This window comes from Xyrauchen texanus, chromosome 26 (assembly GCF_025860055.1).
Source record: "Xyrauchen texanus isolate HMW12.3.18 chromosome 26, RBS_HiC_50CHRs, whole genome shotgun sequence".
Lineage (NCBI taxonomy): Eukaryota > Metazoa > Chordata > Actinopteri > Cypriniformes > Catostomidae > Xyrauchen > Xyrauchen texanus.
In genome coordinates, this window is record NC_068301.1 from 20,538,640 (window position 1) to 20,564,542 (window position 25,903).

The 25,903-nt window shown below is 37.0% G+C and overlaps 1 protein-coding gene across 1 annotated transcript in view; it reads right to left on the reverse strand.

The window, feature by feature from the left end:
• Positions 1–25,792, reverse strand: part of LOC127619579 (collagen alpha-2(IX) chain-like) — a 27,709-nt gene extending 1,917 nt beyond the window's left edge. The window contains exons 1-31 of the mRNA XM_052092462.1: positions 25,482–25,792; positions 24,182–24,256; positions 19,190–19,225; positions 18,908–18,970; positions 17,975–18,028; positions 17,714–17,749; positions 16,220–16,243; positions 15,252–15,305; positions 14,975–15,028; positions 14,574–14,624; positions 13,175–13,231; positions 12,635–12,688; positions 10,605–10,658; positions 10,391–10,444; positions 9,863–9,916; positions 9,723–9,776; positions 9,579–9,632; positions 9,397–9,450; positions 8,768–8,821; positions 8,227–8,271; positions 7,780–7,833; positions 7,612–7,665; positions 7,446–7,499; positions 6,954–7,025; positions 5,956–5,991; positions 5,778–5,822; positions 5,653–5,685; positions 3,692–3,838; positions 3,089–3,143; positions 744–932; positions 557–634 (exon numbers count right to left, since the gene is read on the reverse strand). Coding sequence (XP_051948422.1) covers positions 557–634; positions 744–932; positions 3,089–3,143; positions 3,692–3,838; positions 5,653–5,685; positions 5,778–5,822; positions 5,956–5,991; positions 6,954–7,025; positions 7,446–7,499; positions 7,612–7,665; positions 7,780–7,833; positions 8,227–8,271; positions 8,768–8,821; positions 9,397–9,450; positions 9,579–9,632; positions 9,723–9,776; positions 9,863–9,916; positions 10,391–10,444; positions 10,605–10,658; positions 12,635–12,688; positions 13,175–13,231; positions 14,574–14,624; positions 14,975–15,028; positions 15,252–15,305; positions 16,220–16,243; positions 17,714–17,749; positions 17,975–18,028; positions 18,908–18,970; positions 19,190–19,225; positions 24,182–24,256; positions 25,482–25,553 — 1,870 coding nt within the window. The 5' untranslated portion in view covers positions 25,554–25,792. The remainder of the gene's footprint in view (positions 1–556; positions 635–743; positions 933–3,088; positions 3,144–3,691; positions 3,839–5,652; positions 5,686–5,777; positions 5,823–5,955; positions 5,992–6,953; positions 7,026–7,445; positions 7,500–7,611; positions 7,666–7,779; positions 7,834–8,226; positions 8,272–8,767; positions 8,822–9,396; positions 9,451–9,578; positions 9,633–9,722; positions 9,777–9,862; positions 9,917–10,390; positions 10,445–10,604; positions 10,659–12,634; positions 12,689–13,174; positions 13,232–14,573; positions 14,625–14,974; positions 15,029–15,251; positions 15,306–16,219; positions 16,244–17,713; positions 17,750–17,974; positions 18,029–18,907; positions 18,971–19,189; positions 19,226–24,181; positions 24,257–25,481) is intronic.
• Between the last annotated feature and the right edge of the window lie 111 nt (positions 25,793–25,903).

Sequence of the window (25,903 nt, forward strand, 5' to 3'; positions counted from 1 at the left end):
GACTCAATCTCCTTGGGAACACACTAGCACCTAAATGTTGCATATAAGAACGCTGATTTCAATGGGAATTATTTGTAATATTGATGTACGTGGAAAAGACAAGGGTTTGCGAAAATTATGCTCCTCACTGTAATCAAAAGTTGCAAATTTTGCTTAAACGCACAGTGAGAAATCGATTGGCCAATGAGAATTTTAGAGAGACCAGCTTCAATTTGCTGTATTCCAAATTAATTTCTGCTTTTTCATCCCGCTAAAAATCAATCTTATACATTCGCAATAACAGCTTTCTGTAGTGTGTATGTGCCATTATTGGCAAAGGAATTACCTGCTTTTGTTTTCCCCTCTAGAATGTGCAAGCACATTAGTTGGACAAAGAAATGTAATCTTGACAGACAGTTGTGAACATTTTGGTAGATTTCAAGTTGATGTACTGTACTTGGATGACTAGAAAATAGCTGTCCGGGGGCATTGCCTAGATTGCATTGCTGCAGAGTGAACTTGCCTTAAAGTGAATTTATGGCAAGTCAATAAACTCACAGGTACACTTTGAACTTACCTTGCAGTCCAGGTGGTCCTGGTTGGCCTGGGTGTGGTCGACCAGGATCTCCTCTCTCTCCCTTTGCACCCCTCTTCCCTAAAAAAAAAAAGAAAATGAGCAGAGGATGTAGATGACATTAAGTTATGTTGCCAATTATTATCTTCTCAAAAGTAAGAATTAGATTTGATAGATAAAGTTGATTTACCCTTAAGGCCAGTGTTGCCTATCTGGCCTGGGCCCCCGATTATGCCAGGAATGCCACGGGCGCCAGTTAGTCCATGAGGACCCTGAGGTCCAGGAGAACCTGGTGGTCCTGGAGGACCTGGAGGACCCATTACACCTGCTCCGCCCAGCACCTCTCTCTTAGCACTAACCGCAACAGCAGCTAACCTTTCTGTCAAGGGTTAGAACAAAATGAAAATGGTGAGTTCAGACTTGCTGGAAAGAACAGTTTTTCCATGCTGGTCCAGGCTGATGTATGCTGTCAAGTGTCAGTTTCATACTGGTCTAGCTGGTGCACCAGAATAGCCCATCTTTTTACCAGCAAACTTAAGAGGTGAAGCTGGTGTACTGAGGAAGTCTTGCAGGTTAAGCTACTTAAAGGTACTGTAAGCATTTGTGTGTGTGTGTTTGTGTGTGTGTGTGTGTGTGTGTGTGTGTGTGTGTGTGTGTGTGTGTGTGTGTGTGTGTGTGTGTGTGTGTGTGTGTGTGTGTGTATGTGTGAGCGTGTATTTATCACTTTGTGGGGACCAAATGTCCCCATAAGGATAGTAAAACCCGAAATTTTTGACCTTGTGGGGACATTTTGTCGGTCCCCATGAGGAAAACAGCTTATAAATCACACTAAATTATGTTTTTTGAAAATGTAAAAATGCAGAAAGTTTTCTGTGAGGGTTAGGTTTAGGGGTAGGGTTAGGTTTAGGGGATAGAATATAAAGTTTGTACAGTATAAAAACCATTATGTCTATGGAAAGTCCCCATAAAACATGGAAACACAACATGTGTGTGTGTGTGTGTGTGTGTGTGTGTGTGTGTGTGTAATGGCACATGACGGTGGTCTGAAATATCACACCTGTGTCTGTGACTCTGTGAAGTCCTAAAAAGCAAGTGATCGCTGGTTGCAGTCATATTCTTTGTTTAGCTAATCAGAAGACTTGGTGCTTTCTGCCCATCAATCATTTACCGTATTCACAGGGCAGCCCATCAATGAAAAGTAGGAAGTTAAGAGCATGGTAGTTTGATAGGATCATTCAAGTTAAATGCCATATTCAGCTTCACAAGCAGTTGTAAGTTGTTAGCAAAATGCTAAATTGCTACCATTGCTTATGACAACTTTGATAACGCTGAGATGATATGCTGGTGCTCCCCTGCTCCATCTCTGATTTCAACTGCCTCAGTGGTATCTTTGGAGAACAAGGTTTTGGGAAGAAGGAGCATGTCTTATTCAGTGGCTAAAGGGCAGTTCACACCAAATGTGTATTTGAATCCATCCGCTGGGTTTTTCAAATATTTTCCTGAGTAAACATGCGCTAGGTAGATGTCTTTGAACATTGTGGTACGCCTCGAAGGAGCGCCACTTTTTTAGACACCATGTCAAGTTAAAAAGAACTTAAACTGTTAAAAACGTTTCTCTAGACACCTGCCTTCTGCTCTATTCGTAACGTTGCATCTAGATTTTCATCTAGTCCTGTTTGAATGGCCCCAAAGTCTGACTGAAGTTCTAGAATGGCTAACATAATTTACAGCACCTTAAAGATGCCTAGTGAGGACATCAGCATGCCATACTGATGTGCAGGTTTTTTCAGCAGTGAGTTAAGCAATATAAAAGGGATTATGTAAATCGGTTTTCAATAAGTGCCTTGTACAGTGGTCAGGGTCAGAGCAATCAAACCCTGAAAAGAAGCCCTGCAAACAGTGCAGAACAATAGCATAGTGTAGCCTACAAGCACATTTCATAGTGTGTCCTACAACATTGGGTAAATATCATTAAGATAAAATCCAGGGCTGGACAACAGAGACAGTCGTTCATCTGTTGACCAGTTCTCAAGGTGTCACAGTGGCCAAATCTCCACATCTAATCTGCCTCCCTAAATGGAATAAACTGGAAAGCCTCCCGTCCCTTCAGTCTGTCTGTGTGGGTATGTATAAGTGATTGTGTGTTTACTGACAAAAAGGGAAAGGTATTACATTATAAAATGGTAGGCCAACAAGGGTTATCATGGGCCAGTTCAGGTCATATCTAGCTAAGCAGAAGGCCAGAGAGCAGAGACTGACAATCCCTGAGAAAACATAGCTGTGTGGACGAAGTCAATTTTGAGCTGTAGATAATTAGCTGCAGACTACACAGTCTGCAGTGTTTGGCAGGAAAGCTATCCCTGAGGGGTTATGAGTTTCACATTAATACATCTCTATGGATGAAATGTGCCATGTGGATTTATCTCTATAGATTACCACTGCCCTCTTTTTGACACACTGATTGCAGCCAACTTGGATGGTAGTCGTGGGTAATCTTGTGTTTATAGAAAGAAAAATAGTAGTTATGGTATTCACCTTGAAGCATCTTCAGGACAACGTCAATGATGTGCTGATCTGAAAAATCACGACCCTGGGAAGGGATATCAAAACAAAGGGAGAAGCATAAGAATGAGGAAATATAGGAAACACAATTTCTAAATATATTCTTCAAATATTTTACATTGTGCTGAGTACCGCATGCCCAATGCAGCCTGTATGACTGATGCAACACTTTAGCTTTGTTGTATAGAGGCATAAAATGGAACATTCTAGCAACTAGTATTATTATAGGTTGACATATTGGTTACAATATACAGTGGCCCTGAAAAGTATGTGGACACTTAAGCCACACTCTACACACAATAATACAAATACAAACTATCAAACCAAGTGGCATGCATTTCAAAGCATGATGGCACCAGTTAAAAAAAGTAATTGTAAAAAGGGCTTAGACAAGTTAAGAAAGTTCTGAGAAAAGGTCTTGCATGATTTGTTTACAAATGCCACTTGGTTTAAAATGTAGTTCTCTAATGTAAAGAAATTCAGACAATTTAAGTGTCGATTTAAGGTATGAAAACATTTTGGGGCCACTGTGGTTGGAAACAATTTTATGGAGATGTATTGAAATTGGACACTCACAGCCGTTCCCTGTATTCCAGGCATCCCTGGAATGCCTCTTTCTCCAGAAAGGCCACGTGGGCCAGGTAGGCCTGCTGGACCCTGGTCTCCTGGTTTACCAGGATCTCCAGTGGGGCCATTTCTCCCTTGATCACCTGTCACACCTTGCTGTGATAGAGAATGCAATAATGAAGAAAATAAAAAAATAAAAAATAAAAAATATATATATTGTCTTAGATTAGAGGATCATGCTTAAGGCAAATTTGAACGGTGAAATATGTATTTTCTGCACCAAAAAAAGCACCAAATGGAATTGCAAAGATAACTAGAAAAATAACTAGATTCTTACTTTTTTGAAGAAGAAGAAGAAAATGTGAGAGGTCAGTGCAAACTTAGCACTACACTGTTGGAGTTGGCCTGATGATTTCCCAGTATTCGCCAAGGCATTGTTAGGGGTTGTTCACATCAACCCCTAACAATTAACACATTAAAGAGAGTTCACCCAAATATAAAACTTTTACTTACTCTCATGCCATCCCAAATGTGTATGAATTTCTTTCATCTGTTCAACTCAAACAAAGATTTTTTTTAGAAGAATATCTCAGCTCTGTAGGTCCCTACAATGCAAGTGAATGGTGGCCAGAATGTTGAAGTTCCAAAAAACATATAAAGGCAGCATAAAAGTAATCCACACGACTCCAGTGGTATAAACTATATCATCAGAAGTAATATGATAAGTGTGGGTGAAAAATAGATCAACGTTTAAGCCATTTTTTGTACTATAAATCTCCACTTTCACTTTCACATTTTCCTCCTTTTCTTTTTGAAGATTCACATTATTTGTGCATATTGCCACCTACTGGGCAGGGAGAATTTATAGTAAAAGGGAATTAAAAACTGGTCTGTTTCTCATATGGATTTCTTTTATGCTGCCTTTATATGCTTTTGGATCTTTAAAGTTCTGGTCACCATTCACATGCATTGTAAGCACCTACAGAGCTGAGATATTCTTCTAAAAATCTTTGTTTGTGTTTTGCGTAGTAGCGGCATGTTTTTAGACACCGTGTCACATTACAAAGAACGTCAAATTTTAAAGCACGTCTTGAGACACCTGCATTCTGTTATATTCATTGTGCTGTGCCGAGAGTTTAAGATCAAGAACACACGTTCTGTACAGTCGATTAATGCTTACAAAATGTTTACCAGGGCGTTGCTGGGGTAATCTGGGTGGTTGCTAGGCAGCTGCTAAAGTGTTGTTAGTGGTTAGTAGTTGCTAGGGCATGCTAAGGCAGCTGCTTACTGGACCATGTCAAAAGAACCCACCCAATCCTAGATTATGTTGTGGCACATCTAGTAAACATGGCTATGAGCCCTCAGTCAATGTAAGTCTAGGGATGCCTTACTTATACACTAACTGAGCACTTTATTTGGAACACCTGTACACCTACTTATACATGCAAATATCTAATCAGACAATGTTCACATCAACCATCAGAATGGGGAAAAAAACATGATCTCAGTGATTTGGACTGTGGCATGATTGTTGGAGGCAGGAGGGCTTGTTTTGAGTATTTCTGAAACTGCTGATCTCCTGGGATTTTCATACACAACAGTCTCTAGAGTTTACTCAGAATAGTGCCAAAAAACAAAAACATGAGAGAGGTCAATAGAGAATGGCCAGACTGATTCGAGCTGACAAAAAGGCTACAGTAACTCAGATAAACCCTCTGTACAATTATAGTGAGCAGAATAGCAACTCAGAAGTCCATGTCAGGGACATTATTAGGACCATGGTGTTCCTAATAAAGTGCTCAGTGTGTGTAGCTGTCTTTGATGAATAAACAAGGATAGAAGAAAGCATTTTAACATCAAGGAAATGACACATGGTTTGTCACATCCTGCCCCAATTACAAATAAAACCACAAAGACTAAATCAAGTTGAATGTGTGTATCATTGTCTGTGTTATTCATGCTGTCTTTACCTGTCCCTTGGGGCCAGGCTCACCAGACTGTCCCTGTTAGGTGGAGAGACATGATTTTAAAATGAACAGAAGTCTTCTGGAAGCAATCCATTAAATATCAGTCTTCAGACTACAGCCTTATTTACCTGCTCTCCTTTCTCTCCAGCCAATCCCTCTACACCAGGATCACCCTATGAAGGAAGGAGGTTAGATCCATCAATGTCACCTGACCAGTTATCTTTTATGATGTGCACTATGATATATGGCTCCCATATCTCTCCATAAATATGGGTATGTACTGTATTTATCTGAGGGTGTACTCACAATGTCTCCCTTTGCTCCTACTTTGCCTTGAAATCCCTGTAAGTAGATGCAATTGTACATCAGATATCTCTCAGTGTCAAACCTAACGGGTAAGGTGCAGTGAATTTAGTGTTGTTAATATCGGTAAAATAATTATATTTAACTGTATACTCACAAAGCACACTAAATCAACAGGCTTTTTACTACCAACATTCAATGTATTAAACGACAAGGGGATATCTTAGATTAAAGGACAACAAACATTAAGTGTCCATAAGAGAATATTTCATGTTGAATTGAGGGGTATTATTGGGAAAGTTGGACATGAAATATCTACTGTAAGAATTACAGTGCAAGATGTCCTCTATTGGAAAGACATTGCAGCATAGAGTCAAAACATGAGTGAAGACTGCCACCACGTGGCCATGTGCTCATACTTCAACACTGTAATAGTTTAAACAGGATAGTTCACCCAGTAATTAAAATAGTGTCATCGTTTACTCACCCTCAGTTTGTTCCAAACCTGTATGACTCTGTCTTCTGTGGAACACAAAAGGAGATGTATGCAGTATGTTCAGTCTCAATCACCATTCACTGAATGAGTGTGAAATGTTCACAGTCATTGTATGGAAAAAAAAAGATGCAATGAAAGAGAATGGTGACTGAGGCTGTCATCCTGTGTAACATTTTCTTTGATGTTCTGTAGAAGAAGAAAGTCATACAGGTTTAGATTTAAAACAAGAGTTTTACAGGATTTATTAATCTCTGTTAATGTTAGTTGATAAACAATTGTTCATTGTTAGTTCATAGTGCATTAACTAATGTTAAGAAATACTTTTGATTTAAAAAATGTATTACTACTGTATATGTTGAAATTAACATTAACCAAGATTAATAAATGCTGAAAAAGTATTGCCCATTGTTAGTTCATGATAACTAATGTTGTTAACGAATATAACTTATTGGGAAGAGTTAATGTTTGTTCATGCATATATATTTATGTGGACACAAACACAAACCTTGTCACCCTTCGTTCCAGGTAGACCCTGAGCCCCTGGCAAACCCATAGGCCCCCTTTCTCCCTTACTCCCCTGTAAGCAAATAGGGAAACATACAGGGCACGTGAAGTATTACAGTAAAATCGATTTCTTTGTGTGTTCACATGTCTTACATGGTTCCCAGTCCTTTTATCCAGTGAATTTCCATGATGTATTTATTCATCCATGATGACTAGATAAGGATTTTTAAGAATAATTTGTATAGAGTTTGCACTCACAAACAGTGATTTCTAACTGCTTATGATATTATGGGATTTTGATCTCTAACCGAATCCATGACTGTTCTATTATTTAAAAAGAAATACAGTATATATTAATGTCCATGATGTTTTCAAACCTGTACATAACAATTTTACAATTATTTCCAGATATTTACTTGTTCTCTTGACTGTGTGAACCCTGATTAAAACATAGCAGCAAAATGTATGCAATGAAAATTACGAAGAAACTTACAGAGAAGCCAACAATACCAGAAGGCCCAACTGGTCCTCTTTCTCCCCTGTCACCCTATCGAAGGAGATAAAAAGATGAGAAAGAGCATGTCAATCAATAACATCAATAAAATATGTAAAATACCAGTATTGGTAAAGGAGGCATTACGTAAGGATGGCAAACTCACCTTTGGCCCTGGGACTCCCTCCATTCCAGCTTCACCTGGAGGACCAGGCTCTCCCTGAGAAAGTAAGAAGAGAATGAAAAGATATAGATACCAGAAGAAATGAGATGCTGAGAAGCCACAACAGATGCTAAAGAGTACTTTACAATGGCCTTAAAGAATATGACATACTTGAGGTCCTGGTGCACCTTGCATTCCCATCAAGCCTCTGGGCCCTGGCTCACCCTAAACACAAAAAAGAACAAAAATACACAAGTTTCTAACAAAACAGGACTTGTGCTAATGGTTGAGCCAGTATTGCTATGTTCGGCCCACTCAGGCCACATAAAACGTCTTTAATAGGCTTGATATGACTGGAGACTTTATCTAATTCTAATGTAAGTATACATGATTTTAAACATATTTTTCAAAGCAAATATGTCTTTTACAGGGTAAAACATTTTTTTTTTTAATGAGGAAAATATTAGTTTAAAAAGTGCACTTTTAAACTGTTGCATTGAATAAATATGGTTCTGACCACTGGCACAGTATCAATACACATCCAGAACATTTGTTTATAGTTTTAATAATGTATTTACCAAACATATAAAAAACTGAAAAATATTCGCATGATCTCACCTTAACTCCCAATTCACCCTTGGCTCCTGGGATTCCAGGCAAACCCTAAAATAAATAGAAAAATTGTATGAAGAATAAATGGAGTGACCTCTGTAGAGGGCTTTATGTCTGTCCCCTACATTGTGCTGATATCAGAACAAGGCTGCAATAACTCATCCTGTTAGAGAAGACTCCTGTATTATGCCTTGTGCAAGTATGCTGTGATGTTTTGTAACATAACCAGCATGCTCCATTGCCCCAAGTCGCCATGATAGTCACGTTTGATGATGATGAATTGTTAGCGGTAGCAATTTCAAGGTGGTTTAAGCTCCAAAATAATGAGGGCAAGAGTGTCACACTGGGTCTATAGCCAGAAAAATGCACTGAACTTTTAACTTTTTTTTTATTAATAATCCTTATTTAACAAAGGGAACACAATGGACTCTAAGAGTATATGAGGAAGATGTAATGTGTGTTCCTCACACATATAATGTTGATAAATACTATAGGATATGGAAGGGATAATGAAGTATGAAATTGATGGAGAAGGAATTTCACTTACTGGATCCCCCTGGTGACCAGCAGCACCTGGTCTTCCATTCTGTCCTGAAGCGCCCTAGAGAAAGACAAGAGTGATTACAAGAGAGTTTCATTAATGCATAACTGTTTTATAAAAGTAGTGTTTGCCATTCATCTCAATGACAAAAAAGTGTCCCACTTTACCTGTATTCACCCTACTGCATTCAAGTAGTTTTGTATAATGAACTCTAAATTGTGTAATTGACCAATGTCCCATGAAACCGATATTCTGCATTGCTGTGCTAATTTCATGACTCTGGTATCACTCTGCAGTCTCATTCTTCTCCATAACCCCAACCAATTTCCTATCCCTTTTATCTTACTAACCCTTACCCAACACAGAGCAATGTTTCATATCCATTTATTTACAGTATTTATATATTTTGTAGCTGGTTGTGTAATATGCAGTATAATGTACAGTCAGCCGGTCAGTATATAAAAAAAAGACGCCTCAAGAGTGATCCATGATCTTGATTATCATATTTTTTAATATGCGATAATAACTGACTGTACATTATACTTGACCTACTGTCTGCCATATTATGTGTCTCTTTGAATGATGATAGCTGCTATCCAAACTGATTAAAGACCTTTCAGTTTTTCAGTCATTACCTTTATTCCTGGGATGCCAGGTGTGCCATCTTTTCCATCAATTCCTGGAAGACCCTTCCAATACACATTAAACAAATTATTAAGAACATATGTTGCAGAGATTAACCCTCAAAAGATCATTTCAGCGGATGTGTTTTAAAGTGAGACTGTAATATAAGAAAAAGAGCAGGATTGTCACTTACATTCTCTCCCTTCTTTCCAACCGCTCCTTGAGGCCCTCTTATACCACGTTCTCCCTACAAGGAAACAACAGTTATTCATTAATTGTACATCAGATGGATGGATGGATGGACATGAATAAAATAACTACGTTTGCTAACACTTACCATGTCACCTTTATCACCAGGCTCTCCAGGTGGTCCTTGGGGTCCTTCCTCACCCTGCATTGCATAATAAGTGTCAATACTGTGTCTTCTTCTTTCAATTATAACAATTAAATGTAATCAGACAACACATGCAGACTTACAGGGCGTCCAGGGATGCCAATTGGTCCAGTAATGCCTTTATACCCACGGGGTCCCTGTGACAAGAGCATGTAAAGCACTTATAAATGTATACCGATGGTAGAATTTAAAAGAACATAGAATTTATTACAATTATTTTGTTGCAATCTGGCATGCTAAAAATGTAGCTGAAGATGTGCAGTGTTTGTTTAGAGTCCATTGAGTTTTTCAGAGAACAATAAAATCAATTTATGCAAATCGGTTTGAATGTACAATTCTGTGGGGAGAATAAAATGTATGACAATTATACACTTTTGCTTATTTAGCTAATACATTTTAAATGTCATAAAGCCTGGCAAACTGAATGTGTATTATTTATAGTCATGTCTAGAAGCCTACGACAGAAGAGCTGTTTCCCTCTTTGTTGCTCTGTAACTCCTATTTGGCATCACCTAAATTTAAGTATTTTCTATAGATAATCAGGCCAGTCAAAGTCATATTTAGTCCAAGCGTAAAGTGATAGCATAATATTATGAGAACGAGTGACTCACCGTCTCGCCTTTGGGCCCCACCATTCCTGGATACCCTCTTAGACCTTGTGGACCCTATGGTGATAGAGAAAGGCAGACATTTTACTCAATGGTGGATCAAAGAAATTTAAAGTTACTTATAAAATCACTGTGTATGATGTAACAACAAGAGAGTCTTAAATTTGCTTATTGACTAGGAACAAAAGACAAACCAGAACAGAAATAAATACATTACTGGAGGGCCTGGTATTCCTTGTTCCCCAGAGATTCCGACATCACCCTTTGAACCCTAAAAACAAAAAGAAGTATATAAGGATTAAGCGTATCCCTAAAGATCTCATTAAATGGTTTGGTAAGTGTAATTCATTTCCTGTGTTGTCATATTTCCTACATTACCATTTATATTTTATTTTATAATTTTTTTGCTTAAAGGACTTGATTGGTCAACAAAACGAAGCCATTAGTTTACATCACAGCCATGAATCTTGATTTGCTAGTTGCTATTGTTAGCAAGAGATCAGGATTTGGCTGGTTAGCATAGGCTAGTTAAACCTTCCTAACATCTAACCATTGCTTAAACTTTGGTCATAGACAATACATTACTATTCAGTATGACCTTAAAGACAGAAATACTATAAATTTGAAATCTGTATATTTGCTAAAAGGTAATTTTGTCAGCATATAGAACTAGCATATATGGCCTCAAAGCTAATAGACATGGAGTAAATGTCACAAATGTCCAATTGTAAATGTATGGGGTCTATTCAATTCAACTAAATATATTAATAAATAAAAACATAATGTGCTTTCCATTCTGTCTATTCTCTAACATTGTGTTCACTTTTGAGATCAGTATTCATCATTTGTGACTGTTTAATATGTATGAAAAATGTGGTTATGCACTTCTTCAAACATGGGAACATGTCCTGCATTTGACATTTGTGCTCTGCATTACAATCAAATCCACTCTGTCCCTGTAGTCCATCCTAATGTCCTTGTGGGGCTCATTAAGTCCGATTAAGTTGCTCAGTATCTGGCAGCCCCCATTTTCTTTTCATCAGGGTCAATGTGTTCTGTCTTGAGTTTCGCACCCAGATTAGTGGAAGTTATATGCCTTGTGGGGCTTCATTAGCTCATAATCCTACTCTATTAGTGGACTGTGTGGGTTTATGCTTTGCAAGAGATACTAGGGGACCTCAAAGCATGATCTAGATGATTAATAAACATTGTTTAATTAGCTTGCCAACCATATCAGCATGTCATCTTTTTGTTATACTCTGAATGTACTCATGCAAACATTGTATGCTGCAGATCTTTTATGCTTGATACAGCACACAAAACAGAATGATCGCACTGTGAAATCAAAGACAGTAGTTTGAGAATGTCCTGTTGCTGGAATTGTAACTACTGCCACCAATGGTCGAAACTGGAAGTGTTGTTGAACGTATTGCCACATGTGAGCTCCAGTTTCAGGGTAAAATGTCCACAGATTGGCACCAAAAGTGAGTTGTACTTATTGTAGTAAATGATGTAATACAGTCAAAAGGAATGCATATTTCATTAGCTCTACCCAGAGACTGTTTAGCCAGAGACGGTCCACTTGTATTAAAATTAATGGGAGAAATTGGAACACCCAATATGGTAGGTGTAGAACAGAAAGTCCCACCTCACCTTTTAGATAGAGACATTGCTTGTCAGTTAACTCGAGAACATGAATGCAAATTACCTGGATCAGTCTGAAAACTAGAATTTTTTAGCATGATCTGAGCTTAAGAAGTGCAATTAATGATACAATTGTTGTACAATTTTACTACTGATTTGGAATATGTTATTTGATTGTAATCTTGACCAACCACTTTTATGCCGCTTGTATCCATAACAAATAGCTGCCCAGGCAGGAGCGTTCCCAAGATGGCCACTCAGTGGATTGAATTGCCATGAAAGGGACTATGCTCTACCCCCTTACCCAAACCCCAACCCTAAATCTAACCATCAGTGTAGTAAAAGTGTCATTTTAGAGTGAAAAATCAACCTCCGAGTCACATTTCCTTGTTTCCAGGGGGCCAGAACTTGTATCTCTCTGGGTGCTCATGCAATGTGCATCAGTAGCACCACAGGGAAAGTTTAACACATTTTAACTGATTTAAACATTTCTGATGGAGGGTGCTGCTTGTCAGTTATTAAGCAAAATGGGGATGATTACAGGGTATATGAACATTTTGGATGCAACATTTCTCTATATAATGTCCAGATAGAAAAACATACCAATTTTCCAATGCTTCCTGCATCTCCCAATACACCAGCACGACCCTTATGACCCTGTAAGGAAAAATGATTTCACGATCAGTCATTAAATTGTACCACACTGTAAAATGTTTTATTAAATGGATCGTTCCGGTCCTGGATGCAGATTGGTGAATACCCTACAACATCCCTCCAGACATGATGAAATACACAATAAGGCTAGCTGTTGTATATCGCTGCACAGAACCCATAGTTCAGTTATCATTTACACATAAGAGACTTTATGATGGCAGAAGGATGGCACTTAATTTATTTGCTTTCTATAAATAATATTTTAATGAATGTGTGTCCTTAATATTTGTATTATTTAATATATTTTATTAGTAGTAACTATTTTATAAAAGCAATAAGACATAAGGCTGTGCAATGTTTTGAATATAGTCACAGCTGTGTCTTATGTCTAATATAATGACTATGTTCATACACCATGGCCTCTCATATTTTTTGCTTAAATATAGGCTATCACAGTCATTCTACTCCATAGAAATAGAAAATACAAACCTTCACTCCCTGTAGTCCCTGAGGACCCTTTGGCCCAGGTGGACAGTTGGTTGGACACTAGAGCACAAAATATTACATTGTAATTAAGTATAAAACTCAGTTTCCAAATCTCTTGATCACTTTTAACAGAACAAATGCAAAACAATCACTGTCAGATCTATTTAACTCAAGCCGTCACAGCTGAGTGCAAAAAGTGCAGAGTAGGCTTGGATTTATTTTAGATCTCAGACCAGCGGCCTCTAATTACAGTAAATGGATGATAAGGATTGATCCAGACTGTACTGGGCTCCAGCTGGGCTCAGTGCTGGAGAACCAGTCAAGCAATCTGCCACGTGATTTCCCAAATGCTGAGCAGCAGACTCCTGGAAGGCTGGCCGCTGATCACAGCCCTGGAACTCACTCTGGCTCTTGATCCAGAGAGGTGCTAATGGACAGAAGCCTTTGATGTCACCCATTTAATGAAGCTCATTAAGAAAATCTATGAACACTGAGATCAATAAGAGGGTAGGCAAGGTCTAATTGGGCAACCCGAGAGAGAAACTAAATACAAAAAAGGTTAGATTCTGAGAGGACAAAAAAAATAAAACAAAGTATATAAAAAATGGAAAAGAAGACTATGGACAATGAATAAATTAGAGCAGTTTGTATGAAGGGTAATGTAATAGTAAAGCAAATCAAAGGACTATGTGTATTGATGTAAGACAAGACAAAATCATAAACATAAACATCATAAAGCATGCAAAACAATTTTTTTGCAATTAAAGAAATATACAGAGAAAGTTAATGTGTTTACATTGCATTATGCCACATGGGGGGAATATTACAAAAAATTATGAACTATTAGAGTTGGGGGGGGGGGGGGGGTCTATATTACTTACATTTACATTTATGCATTTGGCAGACGCTTTTATCCAAAGCGACTTACAGTGCAATTATTACAGGGACAATCCCCCAAGAGCAACCTGTAGTTAAGTGCCTTGCTCAAGGACACAATGGTGGTGGCTGTGGGGATAGAACCAACGACCTTCTGATTAACAGCCCCGTGCTTTAGCCACTACGCCACCACCATCCCATACTTCACTATACTGCCTCGATATGCTCATTAAACAGTCAATATTTTTTGTTACAATTTTCAGATGAATGTTTTGGCAAATAGAAATAATGTACTGACATTAGGTCAAGGCAATCTCAATTATTTCTATTTGACTAAAAGCTAAACTGAGGACAAGTTAAGTCCAGAGCAGATGAAAGAGAAAGAAATTTGTAAAAGACCAAAATATAACAAAGAATCACAATTATCAATTACATCTATCCTATTGGTAATTTGACCCAGATGCCGATAAAATTTAACTTTGCAATGCACCAGCATGCCCCCTATGACATGTAGAAATCACTTTACCTGGAAGTCAGCACTGCCCTCCTCTAAGCCCAAAAACTTTCCTGGCGGACCCTGAAAATGACAGAGAGATAAAGAATCTGAGAAAGCGGATACTGATGCAGTTGTTTAGGAAGAAAATAAATATGTTAGGAGAGTTTATTCATTATAAAGAAAAGTGTTCTGAAGCAGATAGCAAATGAGTGCCATCGAGAAATTAAATAAAATAAAGCAGAAAATGAAATAAAACACATGCCCAGAAATGCTGTAGTAATAAGATGAGATGTAATTTTCCACTATTCTGTCACTGATTTATTATAAGCCCCACAACTTTATTCACAGATTTGAATTTTGTGGTTTCACTTGAGAAGACTACATTTCAAAATGAAGCTGAGACATTACTGTGAAACATTACTGGGACTTACAGGCTTGCCTGACGGTCCGGGTAATCCCGGAGGTCCAGAACTTCCCATAACGCCCTGTGTGATGAGAGATTGGAGTGAATGTAGGCATTTATTCAGTGGTCCATTTAATTACATGGGTTTACATGAGAGAAATTCTGTGATATTTTCCCATATATTACTATAATAATAGAAACAGTTGTCTTAGTCAGTAACAATGGATATTTCTCAACAACATTCTTACCCAGGAAATAATTGCATGATGTTATGTCATTATGAAGATGCATAGAGTAAGACCCACCTTTGGCCCAGTAGGCCCAATTTGTCCAGGAAGCCCAATGAGGCCTGGTGCTCCCTGTAATCAGATAATGAATAGTGAAATTAGATTAGATAAGTTCTACAGAGAGATGTACTTCTTAAGGTTTTGTAAGGTCTGCATTGCAAAAGGCTTCAGTACATGCAAAATAGTTTTTTTTGAAGAAGTATTTATGTGCAGAAATCCCTATCTAAACCTGTACTTGATATCCTTTGTGGTTTAAAGTCAATATCAAATATAATATAAATAATATAATACAAAAATGTAATAACTTGTTCTGCCACTGAAATGACTTTCCTTTTCAGCTGATGTCACAAATCCCTCCTACTTGCCAACCTCTCCAACTATTTGTCTATGGCTGCATCTGAAAGCTTAGGCAGTTGCCTTGATGCCTTAGTGCCCAGATGACTTAACAGGCAGCAATCTACATATGAAGGTATCTCGTAAGAACATTGGCATTGGACAGCCTTCCAAGGGATCATAATGTTATGTCTAATGATCTAAGGCTATTTAGATTTAGACATAACCGAGAAAGTATTTAGAAACTTTAATGCTTATTTCTCACTAGAAATTGAGAAATAATTTGAAAACAATTCAGAAAAACACATTTTTATTTATAGAATTTATAAACTAATTACTGCTTTTAACTGCTTCAACAGATGCTGTGTTTATTTCAACCAACCAGCAAACAGCATACACAAGATGTCAGGAAAGGCATCGAAGGCTGCTTATATGCTGCCTTTAAAAACAGACCAGATGAATGTATATATGCGATTTTCATCTTTAAGATACAGTCTAGGCAAGAACCACTTTTCATAATCCAACAATTTTCAATGGATAAAATCAAGTCGCCCTAATTTTCACTCTGAAATAAGTAATGATTCAAAAGTACAATGGGTTGTGAATGGAGTTTTACATGTACATTAGGGGTTAGATTGACATGGGTTACTTACAGGAAGTCCAGGCAATCCAGGTCCCTGTAAGGAAAAATTATAAAATGATTAGCAACATAAAATTTCTTCATACTCTGGATGATAGAACAGTTCTTAAAATAATTTTTGGATTATTAAAATAGAAGGCAGGGCAGTTTTTATTTCTTGTACGTTTGCTTCACCTGGTGAATAGTTAGAGTAACCACAATTGGTGATCCTGAATTGTGCATTATTTCTTAAAGGCCTTGATATACTATATACGAAATCGAAGAACGAACAGGTGTGATGTCATTTGGAACAAAATCTGACCAAAAATAATGTGTTTTTGAGATAGTTTCGGTGGTTCGTTACAGCACGCCTGGGCAAACTTTTGGGAAAACGTCTTACGGGCTGCTAAACACCTTCTTAATGCCATTGGTCCATGTCATCAATAGGTGTAACCTGGAGCTCCTCCAACCTTGAGGACGGCAGCTAATTCTCGTTTACGGCATTCAGTCACACAAGATCAGCAACATGAACGCACCGGAGTGCAGTTATTAGCAAGCTGGTACAAATTTACCAACATCTGTACGGTCGATGCTTAGAGACATTTTCCAAGAACATGTCATGCTTTTTCTTTTTTAATTAGCCTACAAAAGGAATAAAATCTATTCAAATACTCTCAAGTGCCCATTCACTCATGTGGAATTTGTAGTAAAAGCCATTCAAACATCTGCCCATAGTAAGATATCTTTTCATCATTCTTTTGTCTGTATTCTTCCCATCAACACTCTTTTACAGTATACACCAATCTTTGCAGTTGTGTCATGTCATCATAAATTACAATAACAGAGTGTAATCAGCACATATTATTGCCACATATATTGTGTTAGTGCATTAGCATCATGAATTCAGAACGTAAACGAGTCAAATTAAGCATTTTCTACTGCGTATATTACATCATCTAGTGGTTAAAAAAGCCTCTTTTACTAATCTAGTGTGAATTCTACTCATCAAATAAGGCCTAAAGTCATTGATAGCACATTTTAATGTCACATTAGTTAAGGTTTCACTGAGTGTCCTTTTTAAATGTATTTCTAAATGCTTCCCACAGCGGTATGGCAGGTGTCTGAATGTTTGCAAACTGAATATCATTGCTCGACTGTTTCGAACTTCTTTTTACCCCTGAACAAATAGAAGAAGAAGATCTTCTCCAGAAGTATATCAGGACCTTAAAAGTTATAATGAAAGATTAAAATATATTAAGATATTTTTTTTAATTTCTATGTTGAGAAAATATTTAGGAATTTATGTTAATAAGTAACAGCATTATTTTGTATTTGAGAAAAGGATTGCATTCATTTCGCAAAGGACTTAGTATGTGTGGTACTCTTATTGAAGTTCTGTTCAGCAGGGAACTTAGAGAATAAAGACAGAGAAAAGTATTGGGAAAGAACTCAGCCGTGATCATGGGCCCCAAAGCACCAACACACAATTATAACAAAAGCATAGTTATAACATATTTGTTGTACTTACAGTTCGTCCTGGTGGCCCAGTAGGTCCTGGCCGACCCTGTGAAAATCAATAATAAATTATAATAATATGTTAATATGCACTCATGATATTCTTTTCAGTCATTCTCTTATAGTGAAATTTATTCAACATCAAATGATATATTCCCGTCTAGTGTTTCTGCAGGGAAAAAAACATGCAGTGTTTATGTTGGTTTGCCAAGTGACAAACCTCATGAATCTACATTTGGTATGCATCCATAAAGCAAACTATAAGTTTCCTCACCTTTGGTCCAGGATTACCACGAGGGCCCCTATCACCCTTAGCCCCGATCAAACCCTGCACCAATAACAAGGGGGTAATTATTTATATGGAAATATTCAATGGGTCATGTCTAAGATGATTTGTAGGTACAGTTCAAGCAGGTTATTTACTGTATAAACAGTACACTTTCAATAATGTTTTCTATAATGTATGCCTTCTGTATCAAATAATATTGAAAACTAACACAGATATGATGAAACTTGAACCATTTCTGAAATGAGACTACTAATGACACAAATTGACATTTCCAGTTAAACAGGGAAACAAGGGATTGGCATTCCACAGCAGATTAATGGGTAAATCCAATAAGGAATGTTTGCTTCTTAGCATGTGACTGAGAAAATCTTGCCCATTAAGTCCAGCATCTCACTCCAACACTTCCACAGAGTGCAGGTGTGAATAATTTTACTAGAACATGATTCAAAATCATTCATTTATAAATAGTTTTATACAAAATGTGAGAAATATGAGAACATTAAATTATGCTGAATAATAAATTAATATTATATTTCCATTCCAAACATAGTTAGTCCCTTTTAGTTTCTCACTTTGAAAACAATACAAAAATATGGGGTTACACCTATGAGATCACAGCCAAATTATTGCTCAAATAAAAAATGTTTGTCCAGCTGATCTACAAGCCTGTGTCCACAGCATTCCTAAAATGTTACTATGTTCTAGTTGTTTGTTTGTTTTTTTCTCCCAGTCAACAGAATGGCTTTTTTTTTTTTTTTACTGAAGAGTTTTCACCACTCATCCAAGTGGGTTCTTTAAAACGATGGTGGAGTCTACATTTAACCTACTTATCTACACACAATATCATTGCAAAACTCATTCATTGTTGGATTCATTGCAGAAATGGACATTACTGGGGTGAAATTAGGAGTAACTCACATCAATACCATCCTCCCCTGGAGGTCCATCAGGCCCAGGCTCACCAGGTTCTCCTTTCTGACCCTGTAAATAGATTGACACATAACTATGTGAACACTCATCACAACCTATACCAAACATACAAAAGGAATAATGTAAATTGGGTAAAGATTTAGCACAAAGTGAAAAAAGCATATATTTTACCAGATTAAGTAGGCATTTTAACTGGTAAAACATATAGACAATGCTCTTGTATAATCCAATATGAATAAACACAAATTATAATCCATGGTGATCACTTACTGCTGGGCCAGGTGGACCAGGAGGACCCGTATCACCCTGTAGAGTGGGCGGGAAAAGAATATTAGCAAAGATGGACTGGGAGACTGCTTTCCACTGCAAATATGTAAATTAGTATAAACTAGAGAAGTAAAGTTCATCAGGAGGCTTGAAAAAGCCTAGTCTGAATGTTTATTGATAGACTGATAGATAAATAGACAGACAGACAGACAGACAGACAGACAGACAGAGAATTAGATAGATAGATAGATAGATAGATAGATAGATAGAGCGATAAAATGCTTAGCAAGGCATTGCTAACATGTTTTAGCATGCTCCTAGCATGCTTTAGCATGTTGCGTTGCTAGGTTAAGCTCCTGAATTTGGTTGCTAGGCAGTTAACATGTTGATACTAACAAGGCCCCTTGCTAAAGTCAAATTACCCATACTGGAAGTCTCTATGATGTTCTGGTGCTGAGATATGTGTTTTGATACTTGGTTGCTAGGGTGACCACATCTAGTTGCTAGGCAGTTGCTAGGGCAATACTAAAAAGGCTCCTGGCTAGACTGAGTCAAATGGTCCGACTAGGAAGTCTCTATGATGTTCTGGTGCAGAGATATGTGTTTTGCTACTTGGTTGCTAGGGTGAGCTCATCTGACTGCTAGGCAGTTAACAAGATAATACTCAAATGATAATACTCAAAATATACCATGATGATACTTGAAGGTTGGTTTCTTTACTTGGGTAAGCAATCAGTCTTAAAGTATCATCATGGAAACTACTTAGCCACACCCAGGGTTAGGGAGTAACAGAATACATGTAATGGGATTGCGTATTTAAAATACAAAATATAAGTAACTGTATTCCACTACAGTTACAATTTAAATAATTGGTAATTAGAATACAGTTACATACAAAAATTATTTTGATTTCTGAAGGGATTACTTTGCATTTTATTGTCATTTGTTTAATTTAATATTTAGTCCTTTCAGATGGAAAATATCACATATAAATGATGCGATCCAAAGTGAATTTGAACTGCGGTGAAACCCTTTCTTATGATATGTTGCATTCATACGAGCAGACAGAGAAGTAAGTTTGAAGTAAGTTTGGAGCAGAACAAATAGAAATAAACCTTGTGTAAATTGTCAGCTTTACGCTAAGCTAAAATGCAATTTTTAGCCATTTTACATGCACTTTACCATGCATGATCATTTTTTTTTCATCCAAAAAATTCACGTTGGATCATAATTTCTTTCTTTCTAGTAATACTTCTGATATTAGAGCAAAAATCGTATTCTTGATAATCATTTTTGTATTATTTAAAAAAAAAAAAAAAATATCAATTAGATTGATCTTGTTTCAGAAAGAACACTGCATAAGATATTTAGGTTTTTCCGAGAATGTATTTTTAACATGTGTATTTTGTCTTACTGTACTGTGAGTTTTAATAGTCAAAACAAGTGAAAAAATCTACCAGTGCTGAAGAAGTAATCCAAAGTATTTAGAATATGTTACTGATCTTGAGTAATCTAATGGAATAAGTTACAAATTACATTTAACAGCATGTATTCTGTAATCTGCAATGGAATACATGTCAAAAGTAACCCTCCAAACCTTGATCATGCCCTAGCGACCATTTAGAGCACCCAATGTGACCAAAACTCATCTCCAGATCAGAATGTCGTTGAGACTTTATTGTTGGCTTGTATGACTCAGGACCACAAGCAGCATTCTTAGTATCACCCTGGCAACTGCCTAGCAACCACATGTGCTTACCCTAAAAACTGTATTTCAAAGCCAATATCTCTGCACCACTACATTTTTGAATGGAAGTCAATGGGATTTGGTTGCTACGGTGCTCTAAATGGTTGCTAGGGCATGGCTAGCCAGTAACCAGAGTGATTCTCATTGGCTGCTTAATAACCTGACTGAAAAGAGTCTACTACATTCTGTTTGGAAGATATCCTTCTGAGCCATTTTGAATGGAAGAATATGGGGGTGGTTGCTAGGGCATGGCAATGCCATTTCCAAGATGATACTTAAAGACTGATTGGTAGCTCAAGTGAAATGAGCCCGCCCACATGTTTCTACAACATTCTGATTGGGAGATATGATACAACAAATTTCTTGCGTTGACTTGTCATATTAGGAAAAAAAATCCCTTCCCATAGTACCCTATGGGACATTTTAGATTATTTTTTATAGCACAACTGTCCTCAATAGGCTGGTCGTTTTGACAACTCATTTATGGGTCTACTACAAACAGTTTGGGAAGAGTTAGGTGCCGAAAAAGTGTACGGAAGAATAATAATATGTATGTGAGATTATAATAGTGATGCTTAGCTTCGCACGCACCAATAATAATATGTGAGATTATAATAGTGAAGATTTGCATCGCAAGCATCACTAATAATATGTGAGATTATAATAGTGATGCTTTGCTTCACATCACCACTAATAATATGTGAGATTATAATAGTGATGCTTTGCTTCGCAAGCACAACTAATAATATGTGAGATTATAATAGTGATGCTTTGCTTCGCATCACCACTAATAATATGTGAGATTATAATAGTGATGCTTTGCTTCATATCACCACTAATAATATGTGAGATTATAATAGTGATGCTTTGCTTCACATCACCACTAATAATATGTGAGATTATAATAGTGATGCTTTGCTTCGCAAGCACAACTAATAATATGTGAGATTATAATAGTGATGCTTTGCTTCACATCACAACTAATAATATGTGAGATTATAATAGTGATGCTTTGCTTTGCAAGCACAACTAATAATATGTGAGATTATAATAGTTATGCTTTGCTTCACATCACCACTAATAATAAGTGAGATTATAATAGTGATGCTTTGCTTCGCATCACCACTAATAATATGTGAGATTATAATAGTTATGCTTTGCTTCGCATCCCACTAATAATATGTGAGATTATAATAGTGATGCTTTGCTTCGCATCACCACTAATAATATGTGAGATTATAATAGTGATGCTTTGCTTTGCATCACCACTAATAATATTTGAGATTATAATAGTGATGCTTTGCTTCGCATCACCACTAATAATATGTGAGATTATAATAGTGATGCTTTGCTTCGCATCACCACTAATAATATTTGAGATTATAATAGTGATGCTTTGCTTCGCATCACCACTAATAATATGTGAGATTATAATAGTGATGCTTTGCTTCAGCATCACCACTAATAATATGTGAGATTATAATAGTGATGCTTTGCTTCGCATCACCACTAATATTATGTGAGATTATAATAGTGATGCTTTGCTTCGCATCACCACTAATAATATGTGAGATTATAATAGTGATGCTTTGCTTCGCATCACCACTAATAATATGTGAGATTATAATAGTGATGCTTTGCTTAGCATCACCACTAATAATATGTGAGATTATAATAGTGATGCTTTGCTTAGCATCACCACTAATAATATGTGAGATTATAATAGTGATGCTTTGCTTCGCATCACCACTAATAATATGTGAGATTATAATAGTGATGCTTTGCTTCGCATCACCACTAATAATATGTGAGATTATAATAGTGATGCTTTGCTTCGCATCACCACTAATAATATGTGAGATTATAATAGTTATGCTTTGCTTCCTATCACCACTAATAATATGTGAGATTATAATAGTGATGCTTTGCTTCGCATCACCACTAATAATATGTGAGATTATAATAGTGATGCTTTGCTTCGCATCACCACTAATAATATGTGAGATTATAATAGTGATGCTTTGCTTAGCATCACCACTAATAATATGTGAGATTATAATAGTGATGCTTTGCTTAGCATCACCACTAATAATATGTGAGATTATAATAGTGATGCTTTGCTTCAGCATCACCACTAATAATATGTGAGATTATAATAGTGATGCTTTGCTTCGCATCACCACTAATAATATGTGAGATTATAATAGTGATGCTTTGCTTCGCATCACCACTAATAATATGTGAGATTATAATAGTGATGCTTTGCTTCGCATCACCACTAATATTATGTGAGATTATAATAGTGATGCTTTGCTTCGCATCACCACTAATATTATGTGAGATTATAATAGTGATGCTTTGCTTCGCATCACCACTAATATTATGTGAGATTATAATAGTGATTCTTTGCTTCGCATCACCACTAATATTATGTGAGATTATAATAGTTATGCTTTGCTTCGCATCACCACTAATATTATGTGAGATTATAATAGTGATTCTTTGCTTCGCATCACCACTAATATTATGTGAGATTATAATAGTTATGCTTTGCTTCGCATCACCACTAATTAAGTTTAAATAGTAGATCAGTAGGTTGGCTCTTTCAAGCCAACCAAACAAGTAGCGATGAAGGATTATGTGTGGATCTCGAACATTATACAGTATGTATTACTCCACCCACAAACAAGCTCCTCCTTAACCCTGACCCCTCTCTTAATGGGGTCAAACTTATTTTGTCTGTGTGTCAGATTTAGCATTCTAACTGGGAGGATATGCACACATCTCTCAGTAAATGCTGTAACAAGTATTGTTCATTTGTAGTTCAAGTTAACTAATGCTGTTAACTAATGTTAACAAATGGAACCTTATTGTGAACTGTTATCAATATGTTATTCTAAAATCTAAATGTTACACCAGCTACACATATTACAAAATGTTTGTTAAAACTTTAAATGGTCTATGCTATGGACCAGTTGAATTAATTTCATAGCTTGCTAAATATACACATATCTTACAGTAAATCCTGTTTGGACTGTACACTCACCTCAACTGTATCAAATAACCAACATCTCACCAAGTAGAGAGTTCTAACAGAACCCTTTTGTGTGATTATTTTTATTTCGAGCGCCCTCTGTTGGCAAGACTTTGGTACTGAAGATGAAAATGGGGCCCATGAAACTAGGTGCACAATGACAGTCTTTGTACCTGCTCAATCGATGGTGCAGTCAGGCGGCTCAAATACTCACATCAATACCGTCAGCACCAGGAGTTCCAGCAGGACCAGGCAGACCAGCAGGGCCCTGGGGTCCAGATGGAGCTGTCTAAAATAAAACATACAAAAACAATTTCAGTTCCTTCACCCTTGAAACCTCGTACACTAATGTTTAGCGATAGTCGCTTTAAAATTAGATCTAAAAAAAAAACAATGCAGAACGCATACTAAATTAAATATTAACAAAAAAAAGCAACATTAAGGAGATTAATATAACATTTTATGTTGAGAATATTTTTTGCTGTAATCAGCATTTTTTGCTTTACTGAATTTAAAAACATGGTTTATAAAATAATTGTAATCTATTATCAGATAATAATCTCTAATATATGTATTCACCTCTAGTATATATGTTACAATATACAGTAGCTTAGGATAGTAATCAAACCAAAAGTCCAAAATCATATTGTCTCGTAATACCTGTTGTATTAAAAATCAAAAATGTTTACTCAGACTTTTGGCAGTACATGGTTTGAGATATAAATAAAAATGCTGAGGGTGGGCAATTAAGGCATGTGGGGTGCGAAAAGGGAGGCTGGGAATATTTACTCAAACCCTCCCCCATTCGACCTCAAAGATAAGTCTATTATACAGAAATTACAACACCAAAAATGAGTGCCTATCATATATTGTCCCTTACATTTTATGCCTATGGAATGAGCTCCATGCAGATTGGGTTAAAAGTTGTCTTTCGAAATGTAACAAATATGTGTTATTCTTCTGAGAGCAGTCTCAGGTTCGCTGAGTGTTTGAATAGTAACCACTGGCAGCAGTGCACTCTAAATGGGCCCTTTGTAATCTCTCCTGTTATTTTCCTTCGCTCTGTTTATCTGCCTAATGCTCACTTTCGACTTCATATTTTATTCAGCAAGTCTCCATATATTCAGTAATTAGACACAACTGTTAAAATAAAATGCTAACACTGACTGAAGATACTACTAAAAACAAGGTATTGGTATCTAAACAGCAGTTCACCACCTGGGTCAACTTGTAACCAAATTGAAAGTCGTTGAAAATCAAAATGCTGTAGAGTCCAGCCACTTTGCGGATCTCATATAAATGGGCAATATACCAAACTGGTCAACTAACTGTCTGAACTTTATCTTCAACAAGGCACATAGCCTGTTCAGTATAATACTTCTCATATAAACTCTTTGATGGGTTGCTTCTTGACTGAAAATCCAGTTCAGGTATGGAGAATCAAAACTTGGGCTTTAGAGGTTATCAGTCAACAAGCAAGATTGAAGAAAAGCAGATAATAGCATCCAACTCACCACTTGAGCTAAGGCCAAGCACAGCATCTCCAATAGAACCCAGCTTTTGAGGATGGTGAAGTATCTAGCCATGGCGAAGGATCACAATTAGCTCTGTTCTCCTCAAAAATCAAAAGTCCCAGCAATTCCTCGAACTTCCTCCACACCTTGCCACCCTCTCTCCTGGCTTCTCAGCCCAGGATGGTGGATTCCCAGGGAAAAGAAAAGGTGAGTTTATGTGAGTGTGTGCGTTTGTGCTGTTCAGGACCTTAGGGGAGGAATGACAGAGGTGTAACCCAGCCCTACAGCCAGCCCCTGAGACCTCAGGGAGCTCAAAGACCCCAACAAACTGAGGACCAAACAGACATGAGAAGCCACCACCCACACAGGAGGTGGAGACACGTCCTGATTGTCCATTTGTTTTTAATCATCCAACAGAACTT